The 19175-nt window shown below is 37.0% G+C and overlaps 1 protein-coding gene across 1 annotated transcript in view; it reads left to right on the forward strand.

Annotated features, from left to right (window-relative positions):
- LOC136258960 (IgGFc-binding protein-like) overlaps positions 1 to 19175 on the forward strand; it is a 72557-nt gene that overhangs the window by 26799 nt on the left and 26583 nt on the right. The window contains exons 11-18 of the mRNA XM_066052387.1: positions 3437 to 3607; positions 6099 to 7028; positions 7092 to 7268; positions 10197 to 11129; positions 11200 to 11364; positions 14916 to 15827; positions 16745 to 16915; positions 17801 to 18700. Of these exons, the coding sequence (XP_065908459.1) occupies positions 3437 to 3607; positions 6099 to 7028; positions 7092 to 7268; positions 10197 to 11129; positions 11200 to 11364; positions 14916 to 15827; positions 16745 to 16915; positions 17801 to 18700 (4359 nt within the window). The remainder of the gene's footprint in view (positions 1 to 3436; positions 3608 to 6098; positions 7029 to 7091; positions 7269 to 10196; positions 11130 to 11199; positions 11365 to 14915; positions 15828 to 16744; positions 16916 to 17800; positions 18701 to 19175) is intronic.

The following is a 19175-nucleotide window of genomic DNA, read 5'->3' on the forward strand; positions in this document are numbered from 1 at the left end:
TTTGAAATGTAACTGAACTCTCTACAGGGTGATCTGCTTGTACGTAGATGAACTCTTTACAGGATTCTCTCTACAGGGTGGCTTGACTCTAGCTGAACTCTCTGCAGGGTTATCTGTTTGTAGTTGAATTCTCTACAGGGTGGTTTGTTTGCAGCTGAACTCTCTACAAGGTAACTTCTTCTAGCTGATCTGTCTACAGGGTGACTTGTTTCTAGCTGGTCTCTCTACAGGGGATTTGTTTATAGCTGAATTCTCTACAGGGTGATTTGTTTGCAGCTGAACTCTCTACATGGTGGTTGCTTTGTAGTTGAACTCTCTAAAAGGTGACTTCTTATAGCTGAACTCTCTACAGGGTGATCTTTTCATAGCTGAACTCTCTACAGGATGATTTGTTTGCAGCTGAACTCTCTACATGATGATTTCTTTGTAGCTGAACTCTCTACAGGGTGATTTGTTTGCAGCTGAAATCCCTACAGGTGATTTGTTTGTAGCTGAACTCTCTACAAGGTGATACTTCTAGGTGATCTCTCTACAGGATGACTTGTTTCTAACTGAACTCTCAACAGGATGATCTGTTCATAGCTGAACTTTCTACTGGGTGATTTGTTTGCAGCTGAACTCTCTACATGGTGGTTTCTTTGTAGCTGAACTCTCTACAAGGTAACTTCTTCTAGCTGATCTCTCTACAGGATGACTTGTTTGTAGCTGAACTCTCTACAAGGTGATACTTCTAGGTGATCTCTCTACAGGATGACTTGTTTCTAACTGAACTCTCAACAGAGTGATCTGTCCATAGCTGAACTTTCTACAGGGTGATTTGTTTGCAGCTGAACTCTCTGCATGGTAGTTTCTTTGTAGCTGAACTCTCTACAATGTGACTTCTTCTAGCCGAACTCTCTACAGGGTGACTTGTTTCTAGCTGATCTCTCTACAGGGTGACTTATTTCTAGCTGAACTCTCTACAGGTGAGTTGTTTGCAGCTGAACTCTCTACATGGTGGTTTCTTTGTAGCTGAACACCCAGCTAGAAACGAGTCACCCTGTAGGGAGTTCAGCTAGAAGAAGTCACATTGTAGAGAGTTCAGCTACAATGAAACTCCCATGTAGAGAGTTCAGCTGCAAACAAATTACCCTGTAGAGAACTCAACTACAAACAAATATGCCCTGTAAAAATATCAGCTAGAAGAAGTTACCTTGTAGAGAGTTCAGCAGCTGAACTCTCTACAAGGTAACTTCTTCTAGCTGATCTTTCTACAGGGTGATTTGTTTGTAGCTGGATTCTCTAGGGTGATTTATTTGCAGCTGAACTCTCTACAAGGTGACTTCTTCTAGCTGAACTCTCTACAGAGTGATTGATTTTTTTTTGCAGCTGAACTCTCTACATGGTGGTTGCTTTGTAGCTGAACTCTCTAAAAGGTGACTTCTTCTAGCTGAACTCTACAGAGTGATCTTTTTATAGCTGAACTCTCTACAGGATGATTTGTTTGCAGCTGAACTCTCTACATGATGATTTTTTTGTAGCTGAACTCTCTACAGGATGATTTGTTTGTAGCTGAACTCCCTACAAGGTAACTTCTTCTAGCTAATCTTTCTACAGGCGATTTGTTTGTAGCTGAGTTCTCTATAGGGTGTTTGTTTGCAGCTGAACTCTCTACATGGTAGTTTCTTTGTAGCTGAACTCTCTACAATGTGACTTCTTCTAGCTGAACTCTCTACAGGGTGACTTGTTTCTAGCTGATCTCTCTACAGGGTGACTTGTTTCTAGCTGAACTCTCTACAGGTGATTCGTTTGCAGCTGAACTCTCTACATGGTGGTTTCTTTGTAGCTGAACTCTCTACAAGGTAACTTCTTCTAGCTGATCTTTCTACAGGGTGATTTGTTTGTAGCTGAATTCTCTACAAGGTGATTTATTTGCAGCTGAACTCTCTACAAGGTGACTTCTTCTAGCTGAACTCTCTACAGAGTGATTGATTATTTTGCAGCTGAACTCTCTACATGGTGGTTTCTTTGTAACTGAACTCTCTACATGGTGATTTGTTTGTAGCTGAACTCTCTACAATGTGACTTCTTCTAGCTGAACTCTCTACAGGGTGACTTGTTTCTAGCTGATCTCTCTACAGGTGATTTGTTTGCAGCTGAACTCTCTACATGGTGGTTTCTTTGTAGCTGAACTCTCTACAAGGTAACTTCTTCTAGCTGATCTTTCTACAGGGCATATTTGTTTGTAGCTGAGTTCTCTACAGGGTGATTTGTTTGCAGCTGAACTCTCTACATGGTAGTTTCTTTGTAGCTGAACTCTCTGCAATGTGACTTCTTCTAGCTGATCTCTCTACAAGATGACTTGTTTCTAACTGAACTCTCTACAGTGTGGTCTGTTCATAGCGGAACTTTCTACTGGGTGATTTGTTTGCAGCTGAACTCTCTACAAGATGACTTGTTTCTAACTGAACTACCGTGTGTCTTGATACTTGGTTTACCCTGTAGCCGTGACAGAAGTTTGATCTGTTTTTTACCTGAATAAATGTCCATAACTCCTTGAATACTACTCAGACTTACAACAAACTTGGTACGTGAATCCACCGTTACACGTTCTTAATTTGTGCCAAAGATCGAGGCAATCGAGTTACCCGTTTGCATTTTATAGCAATTTTTGCAAAGTGTGCGAAAAGAAATCAAAGACCCCGTAGTCCCCGTACGGCATAAGAAGAAAAAAACGAAGAAATTAAAACGAAATTTTGGACGTCCATATCTCGCAAATGGCTTTTGCGAATTTAATCAAATTTGCTGTGTGGCGTACCCTACCTGGCTATAATGCAAAAATAGTGTGTGCTTTGGAGAAGGAGCCATGGAGCTATGCACGCATGAAAAAGCTGTTTTCTTTCTTCCTGTAAATATACTCACGGTGTGGTCGCGGCTTTCTAGGCCGCACCGTGTGTCTTGATATTGGACTATTTACTGTGACTTGTTATAGCTTAATTAGCTATATTGTATAAGTAACTCTTCTATTAGAATAGTTGACCACTTTTTGTGGTCCAAGCACTGTCCCCGCCATTCTATATTGATCACTTGCATATGTGTACTTGTGTTATCAATGGCCCTTTTCAATTCAGGAGCAGCTCACATTTCTTGGTCATGTATTAAGCTGCAACTGAATTTTTAATTGCCTATAACCACTGTAGCTAAAGTTCATTGTGGCATACACAAGGCTGTTAGAAACCTTTTATGCTATTTGATATGTATATCAATAATTTTTCCACAGGCTACTGGGAAGGGATTGATTTTGACAATGGTTACAACCTTAATGTATTACAGATTAAAGCTAATTTTTTGCATTACAATTTTATTAGTGCTATTTGATATCACATGTATGTAACACAATAACTGTATCTAATACAGCTATGAATTATCACATACTGTATTACTTAACATTATACAGCATTTCAGTGTCCACAAGGAATGGTTTATCAACAGTGTGGATCACTTTGTTTGCAAACTTGCATGAAAAACTTTACTTCAGATTGTCCAGGTGGATGTGCAGAAGGATGCTTTTGCCCTAATGGACTGGTTTTGTTAAATGGGCGGTGCATAGATCCAATAGCTTGTCCAGGTTTGTTATGATGTGTAATTCTTTTTTGTATATGCAAATTTATTTTTATATGAAAGAATTCACAAAGTATGAAATCCTTTGTGTGTGTTGTATTGTGAAAATTTATGTTATATAGGCATGCAATCACACACATTGTGCAAGTAAATATTGCTAGTGAGTTGAAACACAAAAGCAAATTTCTATGCTCTATTGATGCCATCTAACAGAAAGTACCTGTAGAAATACTTGATTATAGGACCAGCAAAACAAAGTTTTACCATCTTAATTAATTGCTGCTGGTAAAGCATCCTTTTAACACCTGTACAAGTCGCTTTACAATAGCAGATGTTCTGTCTCATTACCTATTTAATAGTATTGAGAAATGCTGGTTTTAAGTATTTAGGGTGTTGTAGTTTGCCAATGGTTGAAGCTATGTGTTAATTTTCACACATTTTTATGTCAATTTCTTACCTTCCAGAACATTCACTGTACAAGTAGCCAACAACTAAGTTACCTGTTATTATAGATAGCTTTTAACTTGATGATGACTGTACAAGGTGAGCTCAAAGGGGGGGTGGAGGGAGGGAAAGAGGCTGGTTACACAATGAAAGTGGATTACATACGGTTGAGTTAGGCCAAGTTATGGGACAATCAGATCTCAAAACTGACTAAAATGAAAGGAAATTAACAATACAGGTCTTTATTCAACATTACGAAGCTATACATCCACACACAGCCATACCCAGGCTCCATTAGGATCCAAGACCACTCATATGGATCATCACTGTGCTTGGGAAAAGCAGCCAACAAAACTAGACCACTGAAATCTAGCTGATTTTAATTGTGGAATTTGATAGTTCATTCATGTTCTGGTAAAAATCACATCTGCTGTCATGGGCAATTACACTGGTTTTCCCAGACCCAGTCACATGCATTGATGTAGTAGGTGGGCAGGCCAAAAATAAAGTACTAGTTTTCCTGTCTGTGTGTTCTGTTATAATAAATTCCTTCAAATTTGAACTGTTGTTTATTCTTTTCTACTTCCTAGTGTACTATTATTAACATACATACACCACAAGCATGAGTTAAGCTAATTCTAGTCACTAACATAAACATAGTCAGAGTTGGGAGTGACTAGTTACATACTTTTGTAATCAAGGTACATAACTAGTAACTATAAAGTAACTAGTAATTTCAAAGTAGCTGGTAATATAACTAGCTATGTTCTTTGCAACTAGTAACTTGTAACTAGGAGTAACTGTCTAAATAGTAATTAAGTTAATTTGGTTACAGTGTACCTACATGTAATTATGCAATTATGAAATTACTTCAATATTTGTGCCATAGCTGCATTAAGTGGACACCTTCTGTGTACTATTCTTCATGATTTGGCTTGAGTGATGGTAATTACAATATTTGAAACTAAGCTGAAATAGCATTATTTTCAGTGCACATATGTACTGAATGTTTTCTTCTTCCCTTGCTGACACATGAATAATCATGAAATTATGTTGCAAAACTAACAAAAAAGCCTAAATATATTAAGAAAGTAACTAGTAACTAAAGTAAGTACTTAGTTACCTTTTAAAAGTAACTGTAACTAAGTTATATGACATAGAAATAACAAGTAACTAGTTACTTTTCTGAAGTAACTACCCCAACCCTGCACATAGTATCACTTATCCCAAGGAAAATTTTTAAGTTTGATTATAGATCAAAAATAAAGAGTAGTGAAGCAAGGGAGACTGCCTACACCTGAGAAGATACTAGTAGACATTAGGAAATTTTCCTTGTAATTGTTTGTTTACTTTTTGTATCATTATGACTGGTGAACCCATGCATACTACGTTAGAGGGAAGAATGGTACCAGGTTTATTGTTTTAATTTTTAATTTGAATGCATACCCCAACTATCAATTAATGAAATATCAAAATGGTCATTATGCTTCATTTCAGCTGTGCTCAGCCCATTACACAGTGTTACAAACTAAGAACACTAGGAGAAGGACCTCTGCAATCAATCCAGTCAAAACGGAAAACTTGGACAATTCTCATTACAAACATAAAGAAATCATTATGTAGTACTACCGTGAATCAACACCTTGCATTGTCGGCAAAGACAAATGTGAATTGGGAAACAAAGGAGTACACAGGTAAGCCTGTGAAGCATACATTTTGTTATTCCAAAAGGCACCTGTTAGGCTGAAGTGATGCCGAAAATGAAACGTCAAGCCTGTAGTCTTAGCCACTATTGAGTTACTCTTGTCTGAAGGCATCAGGCAAACAGTCAGTAAAAACAATTCACTGAAGAATACTTTTAGTTCATAGCAACCAATTCAGTTCATACTGAAGACACTTTTAGGCTTAACTAAACTGTACTTAACCAGTACCATGAAGGTATTGTGAGGCTGGTTTATAGTCAATATTTTTTGTGAGAAAATGCAAACCTCCATGATCCCTAGTATTACCATGGTTTATGTTCATTGCATAATTATATTTACATTTGTGTATAGTTTGCAAGCACAATGGAATAGAATATGAAGAAGGACATCAAATACAACCCAATTGTTCCACAAGATGTACATGCCATGATGGTAACTTTCACTGCGTACAGCAAATGTGCTCAACTAATGGACCAACTTGTTATGCAACTGGTAATTCTCACTATCACACGTTTGATCTACGCTACTTTGAATTTCAAGGAGCTTGTGAATATATACTCACCCAGTCATGTGACAGTATGGAGTTTGCTGTCATTGTCAATAACAGTGCACAAAATTCTAATGTGTCTCATATCTATTCAGTAAGAGTTGTAGTTCCTAATGAGAACCTTGATATATTATTAGGAAGAGGAGGAGGAGGAACAGTTACAATTAATGATATACCACAATCCAACAATGGTGATGAAGTAATACTAACATCTGGTGGAGTAGAAGTTGTTAGAGTAGGAGGACATCCTCATGTAATACTAACTGAACTTGGTGTAAGAGTTTCATGGGATGGACTATATCGTGTAGAAGTGACTGTATCAACAAGTTGGATAGGAAGATTATGTGGACTGTGTGGCAATTATAATGGCAATGTTTCTGATGATTTCATGACTCCAAATAATATGTTAGCTAGTAATCCAAATGAGTTTGGTATCAGTTGGTTACTTGTTTCAAACATTTCAACTGTATGTCTGGATTATCCATCAACTCCTGGTCCTTGTGATGTGAATCTGTTAACTGAAGGCCAAACAAGATGTGCCCTGTTAAGTGAACACCAGTTTAGCATTTGTAATGATTTGGTTGATCCTTACCCCTTAATTGAGAGTTGTGTGTTTGATTATTGCTATTCAGATGAAGTCGACAGAGAAGAATTATATCTCCAAAGTTTAGCTGTGTATGCTTCTGCTTGTGCACATGTTGGGGTAGTATTACCCGGATGGAGAAATAACACCAGTTAGTAACTGAGCGTACTGTATATGCATTGTCTATATTTAACTATGCTATTTATACTTTTAGATACATCCACAGAATGTCCACCAGGGATGGTATATCAACAATGTGGTTCACTGTGTCCTCAGACATGTGATAATATAGGAACACTAAATTGTCAAGGAGGATGTGCTGAAGGATGTTTCTGTCCTGATGGTCAAGTGTTCTACAACAGAAATTGCATAAATCCAATTCTTTGCCAAGGTATGTATATGTTGTTAAATGGTTAAATGGTTGAAGCCAAACCAGTGGTGTAAGTCATCAGTTGTCTACCAACACCCACTGTCATCTGCTCAATCAATCACAAAAGTTAATTGTTGGTTGGTTTCATACAATTTGTTTGGCATTCCCCCGCAATTGACAACTAAATTTCAATGTCAAGGCAAAGTAGAGATTTATCCACAGAGCGATGTTGTAATGCCATCATTCATATATCTTATTTCATTCCTATTTCATTATTTTTTAATCAATGTACTGTGTTTTAGTTTAGTTTTTTTTTTGTTATAACTAACACTTGTGACTTTTCTACTAGAATATAGTATCATATAATTTATGCTTTATTAGAGTGAACTTCTGATCTCAAGGAGTGTGATCACCATTCATTGTTTTTCACCATGCTATCACTCAGTGTAGCTAGGCCAATAAGGGAATGTGGTCACTGTCCTGTGATTAATTATGGTAATCACAGCAATGAGCGTGGTTTCAATGTTCAATTGTTGTTAATGCAGTTATTGAAGATTGCATGTGGTTGCCTTAGTTGTTAGTCTAACCAGATCAGCTAGAAGGCATAGTCATTGTGCTCTGCTTTTAGTGATGAACCTATTGGCAGTTAAAGTTATCTCTAGGTGTCTAATACATACCTCTTCAAAAATATTTTTTGCCATCTAACCTCACCCCTAAGGGAAAGCATCAATATGAACAGTTAATGCCTTGATATGGTTTCAATTCATGAAACAGTGAAGGATACAGGGGGTCATAGATTCCCCCCCTCCAAAAATTTGTAGTATACCAAAATCAAGATACTCTAATAGAGCGGTCACAGTATTGGAGCAGTGTGTAGCAAGCTATGTGAGGATTTTATATACACTGTACTTTATCAGCTATAAATGCATAGTTGGTGGGGTGGTCAGCCATTGCCAGCAAGTGTGACCTTTTTTGGTCTCACCTTACCAAACCAGACATTGTAGTGCAATTTCATTTTGATTCCCTTTTCCAAAAGTCTGGATCCGCCCCTGGCATGAAGAATATGATGACCAGCATGATTGAAGCTAAAAGGAAAGGCAACACACAGATAGCAAACACTTGTCAGAACCCTAAAGGCATATGCCAAACATGAGTTAGCCATTGTAGTGTAAAATAGTGGCTGTACTATGCATTGTTTAGCCTCTAGAGTGCCACACTGTGGTGAAGCAAGCTGGCAGGCAGACCAAAATTTGAGTTTTGACAATTTCTGAAAATTCATTGCATAAAGGGTGTTCTTATTAAACAGCAGAACTGATGTCAGAAACACTAAAACTCTTTCACAAAGATGCTATGTATTCATTGCACAAATATTTCTGTGATGATTATTGAGAATTTTGGAGGATACGTTGAGATCTGTACTGTGTAATTCTACCATTAAGAAAGCACACTCAAATCAAAATAATCATTTGAGCATTCAAATGCTTTGAAAATAAAAGAACATAACACTATGTATCATCAATGATGTTATGAAGATCAGCAAGGTGATCCTGGCACCACTGGAGCTACTTTGTTATAGCAATGTAACCAAAAATATGCAAGCAACTCATCCATAGATAATAACTAACAAATTTATCCACTGCGATATATGGGTTTATTCTTTTTTTTTCATGAGCAGTGTAACATTCGTATCTTCATCACTTGACAGCATGTGACAAGCATTCAAACTTGTAATAAAAATTGAAGGGGTCAGTGGGAAAAGGGGACATGTGCCATTAAAGATTTCTCATTTTGCAAAAATAATTAGTATTTTAATTAACCATGTGAATACTGTTGTCACTAAATAAACAACAGAATTTAAAAGCTCATGGCAGTCTCAAATTAATTTTAGCAATTATTACAAAAATTCAATTATGTCCAAAAGTTTGTTTAACGCACATTACATGGTTGCCTAAATTTTCAAATGGCACTTGTCTGCTTTTGCCACTGGCCCCTGTCCATTGCACATTGGCTGCCTGAAAGTCAGTTTATGTTAAGACTCTTCCAGTGCTTATGTACTATAGTTGTAGTTTAGATTTCTTCACAACACTTTGCTTCTATACATCTTGCTTTCTGTATGAGCTCGTTTCTCATAGGCGGCTCAAATTTTCAACATCACAGCATATTTGTCCACATGACTAATAATGACTGTAATTGTGCAGCTACTATATAGGCAATAAACAGTACAGAGAGCAACTATTTCAACTCCCATCAAATGTGGCTATAATGTAAAAATACATGAATGCTTGTAAAGAATCATTATGTATTTCATTAGGAAGAGTAATTTTCTGGAATGGGTTTTAATGTAAATGCAGTCTATTATTTCTTTGACAACATAAGAAGTAAGTCAAGCAACATGGACTGAAGTCCTAAGCTATAAACAACAAACTTCTGTTTATTTACCATTAGTATTTACCATTAGTATTTACCATTAGTATTTACCATTAGTATAATGCAAATAAAAGTGGGTTTAAATTGTTAGGACAGAAAAACAGGCACTATGAAGCATCTCAGTGACCCAAATTCCAATGTTTCAATCTGGGTTGTATACAATTGTAACAGATGTATAGTACAACTGTTACACTTTGAAAGTTCATCTTTTCATCTTAGTTTTTTTCATTCTTGTTTCTTTCTGTAACACATGAAAAACTTGCATGTGTTTCACGTAATAACTACACAATGCAACATTATACACATGCTTCTACTTTACATTAACACGCTATTCTTTAACAGTCAAATTGTGTTTGTGTGATATCATGCCAGTGGTTTGTTTTATCAAATTATACTAGTGACTGTCTATGTGTTAGAATGGGGACCTGAAATCCATATTTTGTATATGGTCACCATATAGTTACAATAATTATTTCATGCAAGGATCAACATTATTTATACCGAATGTTTCTCTCTATACAGAATGTAGGTATAACGATGTCAAATTCAAAGAAGGTGATCAAATACAGCCTAACTGTTCTACACGTTGTACTTGCTACAGTGGAAACTTTCACTGTGAAGAGCAACATTGCATCACTGGTGGAAATACCTGTTATTTAACTGGTAATCTTAATTATCACACATTTGATCTACGCTATTTTGAATTTCAAGGAAGTTGTGAATATATCCTCACCCAATCATGTGATAGTATGGAGTTTGCAGTCATTGTCAATAACAGTGCACATAATTCTAATGTGTCTCATATCTATTCAGTGAGAGTTGTAGTTCCTGGTGAGAACCTTGATATATTATTAGGAAGAGGAGGAGGAGGAGGAACAGTTACAATTAATGATATACCACAATCCAACAATGGTGATGAAGTAATACTAACATCTGGTGGAGTAGAAGTTGTTAGAGTAGGAGGACATCCTCATGTACTGTTAACTGAACTTGGTGTGAAAGTTTCATGGGATGGACTATATCGTGTAGAAGTGACTGTGTCAACAAGTTGGAGAGGAAGATTATGTGGACTGTGTGGCAATTATAATGGCAATGTTTCTGATGATTTCATGACTCCAAATAATATGTTAGCTAGTAATCCAAATGAGTTTGGTATCAGTTGGTTACTTGTTTCAAACATTTCAACTGTATGTCTAAATTACCCACCAACTCCTGGTCCTTGTCCTGCTGACATAATGGACATTGCAGTAGAAAGATGTTCTGTGTTGGAAGGAGAGCAGTTCAGTCCTTGTAACGACATTGCTAGCCCAACCACATTCATTGATAGCTGTATATTTGACTACTGTTACAGTAATGAAGAAGACAGAGAACACTTCTATCAAAGCAGTATAACAACATATGCTGCAGTGTGTGCAGCTGGTGGTGTAGTGATACCAAATATTAGGAATACATCAGGTTAGTCCCAACTCTGTGGTTTGTTAATGTTTATCTGCTATGTGTAAAACATGATATCTCATGTCTGCAGATTGTCCATTAAAAATGGTATATCAACAGTGTGGTGCATTGTGCCCTCAGACATGTGATAATATTGGGACATCAAATTGTCATGGAGGATGTGCTGAAGGATGCTTCTGTCCTGATGGTCAAGTGTTATCTAACAGAAGATGCATTGATCCCATAGCTTGTCCAGGTTTGTGTAACAGCCAGAAATTTATCATCACACAATATCCTCATAATAAGTACTGGGTGTATAGTATTATCATTATTACTAGGCCTGGGGCAAATACAACCAAGTACAATCACCAACGGAACAACCTACTAGTGGGGCATGTACAAACTGTGCATGGCCAACATAGTGTGTTCAGGAAGAAAAGATGCACAGTAATACAATTCTAGAGGAATTAACTGGCACATATACATAAGGGATGTATTAGTATGCAATTACAATCAGTGATTATCTGACCATGGAGATGTGAGGCTTCAGGTGGAGAGCTATGCATCATCACACAAACCTACCAGCTGAAACTGCACCTTCTTCACACAATGGCCTACCAGGTGAGGCTTTCTCCCATCCCATACATGAGTGAAGGTAGCCTAGTTATGCAAGACTAAAGAAACAAGACTATCAAAGTGTTTTAACCAACACAAACTAACCTCCAGCGATTAGTAGCAACTTCCAATTATGTTGTTTATTAATTAAGCAGGAGTAGCAACCACTTGTCTTCCAATCAAAATAGTTGCTGTCACCCACTTGCAAACACAAATGAACAGTAGTTCGCTTGTCTAGAATCCGCCCATGGGTGTCACGTGCAAACTGTTTTGATTGGTGTTAAATAGATTCATCATAATTATGTTTCTAACACCTCCACGAAAACAGCCGCCCATTATACGATTGTCTCTTCATACAACATGGTTTCTATTCCCAATGAGTGTGAATCCTTAGGCCTTGTAGTTTTCTCAAACATTATTTATTATTTATTTATTCATTCATTATTGATGATGTAATTTTAACCACATTTCGTATTATCTTTAGTACTTGGTTGTATAATAATTTGCTTGGCTGGGTGATTGTTTTCAAAATCATACATACTTGCTATGAATAGTTAACATCTCTTTTTGCTATGATTTATATGTGCTATTAGGAATAATGAGATATAAAACTTTTCATCAACATGTTATAAATATGATAAGATCACTAACTATCTTTGAAGTGGGCATGAATTTATTTCTGGCTGCCCAAGATTATCTTTACCATCTAAAAGATGTTGCAGACTTTTCTTTGTGGCCCAGTTCTGATGATTGTGGGTTTTACCATATGCAAGAAGTACAATTTCAAATGCAATTTGGTAATATGGTAATACTATATGATTTTGCAGAAAGATAAAATATGAATGCATTATTATTTTATGCTATGGTTACCTAGGTGATCACATTAATGACTTCCACTGTTCCCTTCTGCCACTCTTCTCTGTCTATTTATAAAGATTTTGCTGCAGTTACAGTATATACATACGTACATATACAATTACAAAAAAAAACAGAATATGTACTGCAGCAGCTGGTACGTATGCTCGTACGGCCTACCAGCACCTGGATTAATTTCAGCTGTATAAGGGAGGTGTGGGGGTTAAATTTAGAGCAAGGACATATTGATGATTTAAGAGCAAAACTTTTCAACATTTCCTGGTCAAACTTTCTTAGATACTTTGATGAACACAATCCATGCAGTTTTTATGCTGTATGTAATGACAAATATAGAGGTGGAAGAGCATTCCACAAATGTGGAAGTCTGTTTATGTACTTGCATTTCTGGAATGCTGTAAATCCATCTGCTACTCTGAAGTCACTCTTGCTTTTGTACTTGCTGGCCCAGACAGTAGCAGTTCGCTGGAATATTTTTGGGACCGTCACAAGTGCTCCCAGTGGATACAGAGCCTACACTTGCCTCTATCTAAGCCTGGTATGTTCACTTATCTGTTGGCTCCATTTCTTTCTCCCACATACTGCACCACACCTACCAGCCCTATTCCACCATCTGTAATATTTATACAACCAAGTACTAAAGATAATACGAAGTGTGGTTAGAATTACATCATTAATAATGAAATAAATAATTAATAATAAATAATGTTTGAGAAAACTACAAGGCCTAACACTTCGCACTCACTGGGAATAGAACCCATGTTGTATGAAGAGGCAATTGTATAATTGGTGGATGTTCTCATGGAGGTGATAGAAATGTACGGTGATTCTATTTAATGCTGATCAAAACAGTTAGCACATGACACCCACTAGACAAGCGACCTACTGTTCATTTGTGTTTGAAAGTGGGCGACAGTGACTATTTCGATTGGAAGACGAGTGGTTGCTACTCCTGCTTAGTAAACAACATGATTGGAAGCTGCTACTAATTGCTGGAGGTTAGTTTGTGTTGGTTAAAACACTTTGATAGTCTTGTTTCTTTAGTCTCACATAACTAGGCTACCTTCACTCATGTATGGGATGGGAGAAAGCCTCACCTGGCAGGCCTTTGTAAGAAGAAGGTGCAGTTACCAGCTGGTAAGTTTGTGTGATGATGCATAGCTCTCCACTTGAAGCCTCACATCTCCATGGTCGGATAATCACTGATTGTAATTGCATACTAATACATCCCTTATGTATATGTGCCAGTCAATTCCTCTAGAATTGTATTATTGTACATCTTTTCTACCTGCACACACAGTGTTGGCCATGCACTATTTGTACATGCCCCACTAGTAGGTTGTCCCATTGGTGATTGTGCTTGTTTGTATTTGTCCTGGGACTAGTAATAATAATAATATAATAATACCAGACAAGTCTGTCATAATGCCCAGGTAGTACTCTTCCAATACAATAGATGCCAATGTACAACTGTACTTGAAGTCAATCATTTTTTAAATAGTTGTTGAGAATATATGATCAATTAGACTCTATTTAGGCTGTTTTGGGTGGGTAATAAATCTCATATACTCCACCTTGTTTTCTAATATACTCCACGCTTTCAGGCACAATATAACATATGCTCAAAATCTAGCTTTATCCAATCGCTATGCATTGTTCACGTGCAGTGATTTAATGAGCGCGATTATTTTGTCACGTGAGGACACATAGTTGCCATGACGCTAGTATTATCACAAGTAAACCAGCTGCTTTTGCCAAGCCTACAGCAGAAACAGCCATGGATGAGGTAAGTAATCTGAGTGTAATGTGAAATAGAGTCTAAAGCAGTTATACGGGCACAATATATTTAAATACTTTTAAGTATTACACAATCTGCAAAAAAGTACTTCATTATAAATTGGGTCATATATACTGATGAATCCGTATACAGTAGAGCCTGTCTAAATGATCACCTGTACAGGAGACCAGCTCTCTAAAAGACCAACTTTTAATTCCCCTATTGAGACATTTATAACAAATCCACCTGTATAAGTAACCGCCTTCCTATTAAGCCAAGAAATTATGGCCCAAAAGTGACCATGGTTCCACTGTACAATCCTGTTATCATACAGTACAGTAGCTGGCCCTGCAGATCCTAATGTATTCATGTACACATGTAACAACTGTATAACACAAATTAACCTAATGCATTCATGTACACATGTAACAACTGTATAACACAAATTAAAATCACTGGGAATGTATAGCTGTTCATAGTAAACGAGTAGTATTACTATATACAATAAGCATTTTGCACATATAATCACTGTTCGTTTGTAGTTTGCAATTATATGGGAGTGCAGTACCAAGAAAATGACGTAATACGACCTAACTGTAGTACCAGATGTTTTTGTCAGAATGGCACATTTAACTGTCTGCCTCAGTTATGTAACATTGATGGAGCTATATGCCAGGCTTATGGCGATACTCACTACTACACATTTGATCAACAACACTATCAGTTTCAAGGAGACTGTGAATATGTCCTCACTCAGTCATGCAATGTATCTGAATTTGCTGTCATTGTTATCAATAATGCTGAAAACCATTTAATAAGAGTTGTAGTTCCCAGTGAGAACCTTGATATATTATTAGGAAGAGGAGGAGGAGGAACAGTTGCAATTAATGATATACCACAATCCAACAATGGTGATGAAGTAATACTAACATCTGGTGGAGTAGAAGTTGTTAGAGTAGGAGGACATCCTCATGTAATACTAACTGAACTTGGTGTAAGAGTTTCATGGGATGGACAATATCGTGTAGAAGTGACTGTATCAACAAGCTGGAGAGGAAGATTATGTGGACTGTGTGGTAATTATAATGGTGACCCTAGTGATGACTTCATAACACCAAATGGACACCTTGAGTCATCACCAAATGCATTTGGATCTAGTTGGGTAATAAACAATGGAACTCATGACAACTGTGGTGGATTACTTATTCCCAGTACATGTCCTGCAGATATAATGGCAGAAGCACAAGAAAGATGTGTTGCATTAAGAGAGCAGGACTTTACTGCATGCAATAATTTGGTTGATCCAACTTCATTTATTGATATTTGTGTATATGACTATTGCCATTGCAATGTGAATGATAGAGAAGATTGTTACTGCAATAGTTTATCTGTTTATGGTGCCGTTTGTAGTGCAGCTGGAATACCTGCACTAACTTGGGATGTTGGCTCATGCTGTAAGTTAATGAATACATGTATAAGGTGAACATTATTTCAACTGATCACAAATGACTGATCCCTCCAATCACTAGATATGTGCTGTCATTGAGCATACGTAAATTGACCTGTACAGTGTAGATAATTTTAGTATTGAAATCATGACTGCAGGTGCATTCAGTCTACATACTCCCCATTTTGAAAGCTGACAAATATGACTAAGGATGAATTACAATTGGTTTAAATACCTGGCTGACAGACAGACAAACTGACTGACTGACTGACTGACTGACTGACTGACTGACTGACTGACTGACTGACTGACTGACTGACTGACTGACTGACTGACTGACTGACTGACTGTCTGACTGACTGACTGACTGACTGACTGACTGACTGACTGACTGACTGACTGACTGACTGACTGACTGACTGATTGACTGACTGACTGACTGACTGTCTGACTGACTGATCAACCAACTTTTGGACTAGAGCCTTCAGACAAGTATTCCCTAAAAACTGGCTGTAGCTGTTACTCCATACATATAGTTGTGCAATAGATTGAACAGTTGGAATGAGCAAAGCTAGATATTCATATTTTGCAAGTACATAATATTTGAGGCATGTACTTTCTCATACATATATCACAATTTACATATATCCCATTTAATTCATGTTATTCTATTTTTTTGCTTTGATGCAGTAGAACGTTGTGAACAGGTACGAGTAGTAAAGCTGTAATCCATGATTTATACCATGCTGATTTTTAGTGCTAAATTGCATTTGTAAGCTATGTAGCTAGCATAAAATTTTTTGTTCATTTAGCTTAATGCATCATCATAGAAGTCCACTTTTCCTGCTTAACTACTCAAATAACTAAGTTTGGCTATATGAAAATCATAACTATACATTTGCTACATGTATAATATTTTTTTAGCCGCCCAGTGTTCACCAGGGATGGTATATCAACAGTGTGGTCCATTGTGTCCTCAGACGTGTGATAATATTGGAACATCAAATTGTCATGGAGGATGTGCTGAAGGATGTTTCTGTCCTGATGGCCAAGTGTTCTCAAATACAACATGTGTACATCCCATTGCATGTCCAGGTATATATTACCATAGCAAAATGTTGTGTGTGCAGTTGTGATTTATCATTAGACTTTGTGATGTACATACAACTGAGATGTTCTTTTATAGGGTACTGATCAAAGTTTGTATTTTAATGAATTAAGTTTCTCAGTTATGCCCCACATCAGTATAACATTCTGAGCTAAATTAAGGAAGCAACAATTATGTTGGCATACTTTTGGGGACGATAGGTATTCATGGGAATCAGAGAATTTTGCAATGCAAAAGCATTACGGGGCTGTAGCCAATTGCCTGGAGGTTAAATATATAAATCAGTCAGTAAGAAAATAATTATCTTCTTTGCACATTTTTGGTAAACTGTGTTTACAAGGTAACAAGGTGTTTTAAGATGGGATCCAGATGAATGTAAAGTGTATGACGCACACTCAGTATACAAAGCAAGCTCTATCTATTGGGGTCTGGGGGGTTGCCTCACAGGAAAAACTGAACTCTAGCTTTTTGAGATCAGTTCTGGGGGCAATTTTATGCACTGAAATGTGCATAAAAGTTGCTTAAATTTTATGTTGCTACTAATTAAAACACTGCACATCATCACTGCATCTCCTAACAAATCATATAGTATTATTTCACTTAGCTACTGTTTCTCTTGGCTGATTATCTATGCTCAACAGAAGGACAGAAGCAAGATAGATACTTTAATAGGGTAGTCACTCACTCTAATAAAAATCAAGCAAACAGTCAGGAATTAAGGCAATCCTTGGTTTTGAATAAATAACTTGAATTTGAGCATTACTCAAAGGCTTAATAGAAAAACATAATTTGCCCAAGCCTACCAATAGTGATAGTTTACTGTGTACACTAATTTACAGTACTGTACTTACATTGTAATGTACTTTTTATAGTGTGTAGGTTCAATGGTATAAATTATGAAGAAGGAGAGCAAATTCAGCCTGATTGTTCTACACTGTGTACTTGTAAGAATGGAATGTTTCAATGTAAAACACAAACTTGCAGTATTGATGGTCCCACTTGCATTTCATCAGGTGATCTTCACTATCACACATTTGATAAATATTACTATCGGTTTCAAGGAGATTGTGATTATGTCCTCACTCAGTCATGCAATGCATCTGAATTTGCTGTCATTGTTACTAAAAATGCTGAAAATCATTCAGTGAGAATTGTAGTTCCTAGTGAGAACCTTGATATAGTATTAGGAAGAGGAAGAGGAGGAACAGTCACAATTAATGGCAGGCTACAAGCCAACAATGGTGATGAAATAACACTAACATCTGGTGGAGTAGAAGTTGTGAAAGTAGGAGGACATCCTCATGTAATACTAACTGAACTTGGTGCAAGAATTTCATGGGATGGACTATATCGTGTAGAAGTGACTGTATCAACAAGTTGGAGAGGAAGATTATGTGGACTGTGTGGTAATTATAATGGTGACCCTAATGATGACTTCATAACACCGAATGGATACCGTGAATTTTCAGCAAATGCATTCGGCCTTAGCTGGGTGTGGAACAATGGCACTCACAACACCTGCGCTGGAACGGTAGCTCCTAATCCCTGTCCTGATGATGTAATGACAGAGGGAGAATTACAGTGCTCAGTACTGAGGGGATATCTGTTTAGTGCTTGTAACAACCTTGTAAATCCTAACACATTTATTGAAAGCTGCATCTATGACTATTGTAATTCTGATGAAACTATGAGAGAAAGATTATACAGCAGTAATTTAGCCACATATGCTAGTGCTTGTGCAAGAAACGGTGTAGTTTTAACTGCTTGGAGAGGTTTGTATGAGTTACATCTTGCTATTTTGTTGTTAAAGTGTACACTTGCTTTACAAAATTTACCTGCAGTTATCCTCCACAGAACACAGCATTGTTGTCATGAAATATACATAACAACTAAATGACTATATTGCTTATGACATGCAGTCATTAGCTGTGTAGCTTCTGCTACACACACACACACACATTGTGATAACATTATTTGTCAATTCTAATTATATAAACTCCCATAAATTCCAGGCTTTCAAAAAACTGCACCACTAGATTTTCTTAAAACTATTTGATCATTCTGTATTTAAGGTACACATTCCCATGTTCACTATATACAGAAACTGTAGCACTTGGACATGGTCTCAAACCTAATGTACCCAATAGCTTTACTTCATACAATGTCATAATCTGTTATAACCATGATCTCATACTACTACTGCTACTGTTATTTTCCTACCTGTCCACATTCACAATGGCAATTTTA

The sequence above is a fragment of the Dysidea avara genome, chromosome 1 (assembly GCF_963678975.1).
Source record: "Dysidea avara chromosome 1, odDysAvar1.4, whole genome shotgun sequence".
NCBI lineage: Eukaryota > Metazoa > Porifera > Demospongiae > Dictyoceratida > Dysideidae > Dysidea > Dysidea avara.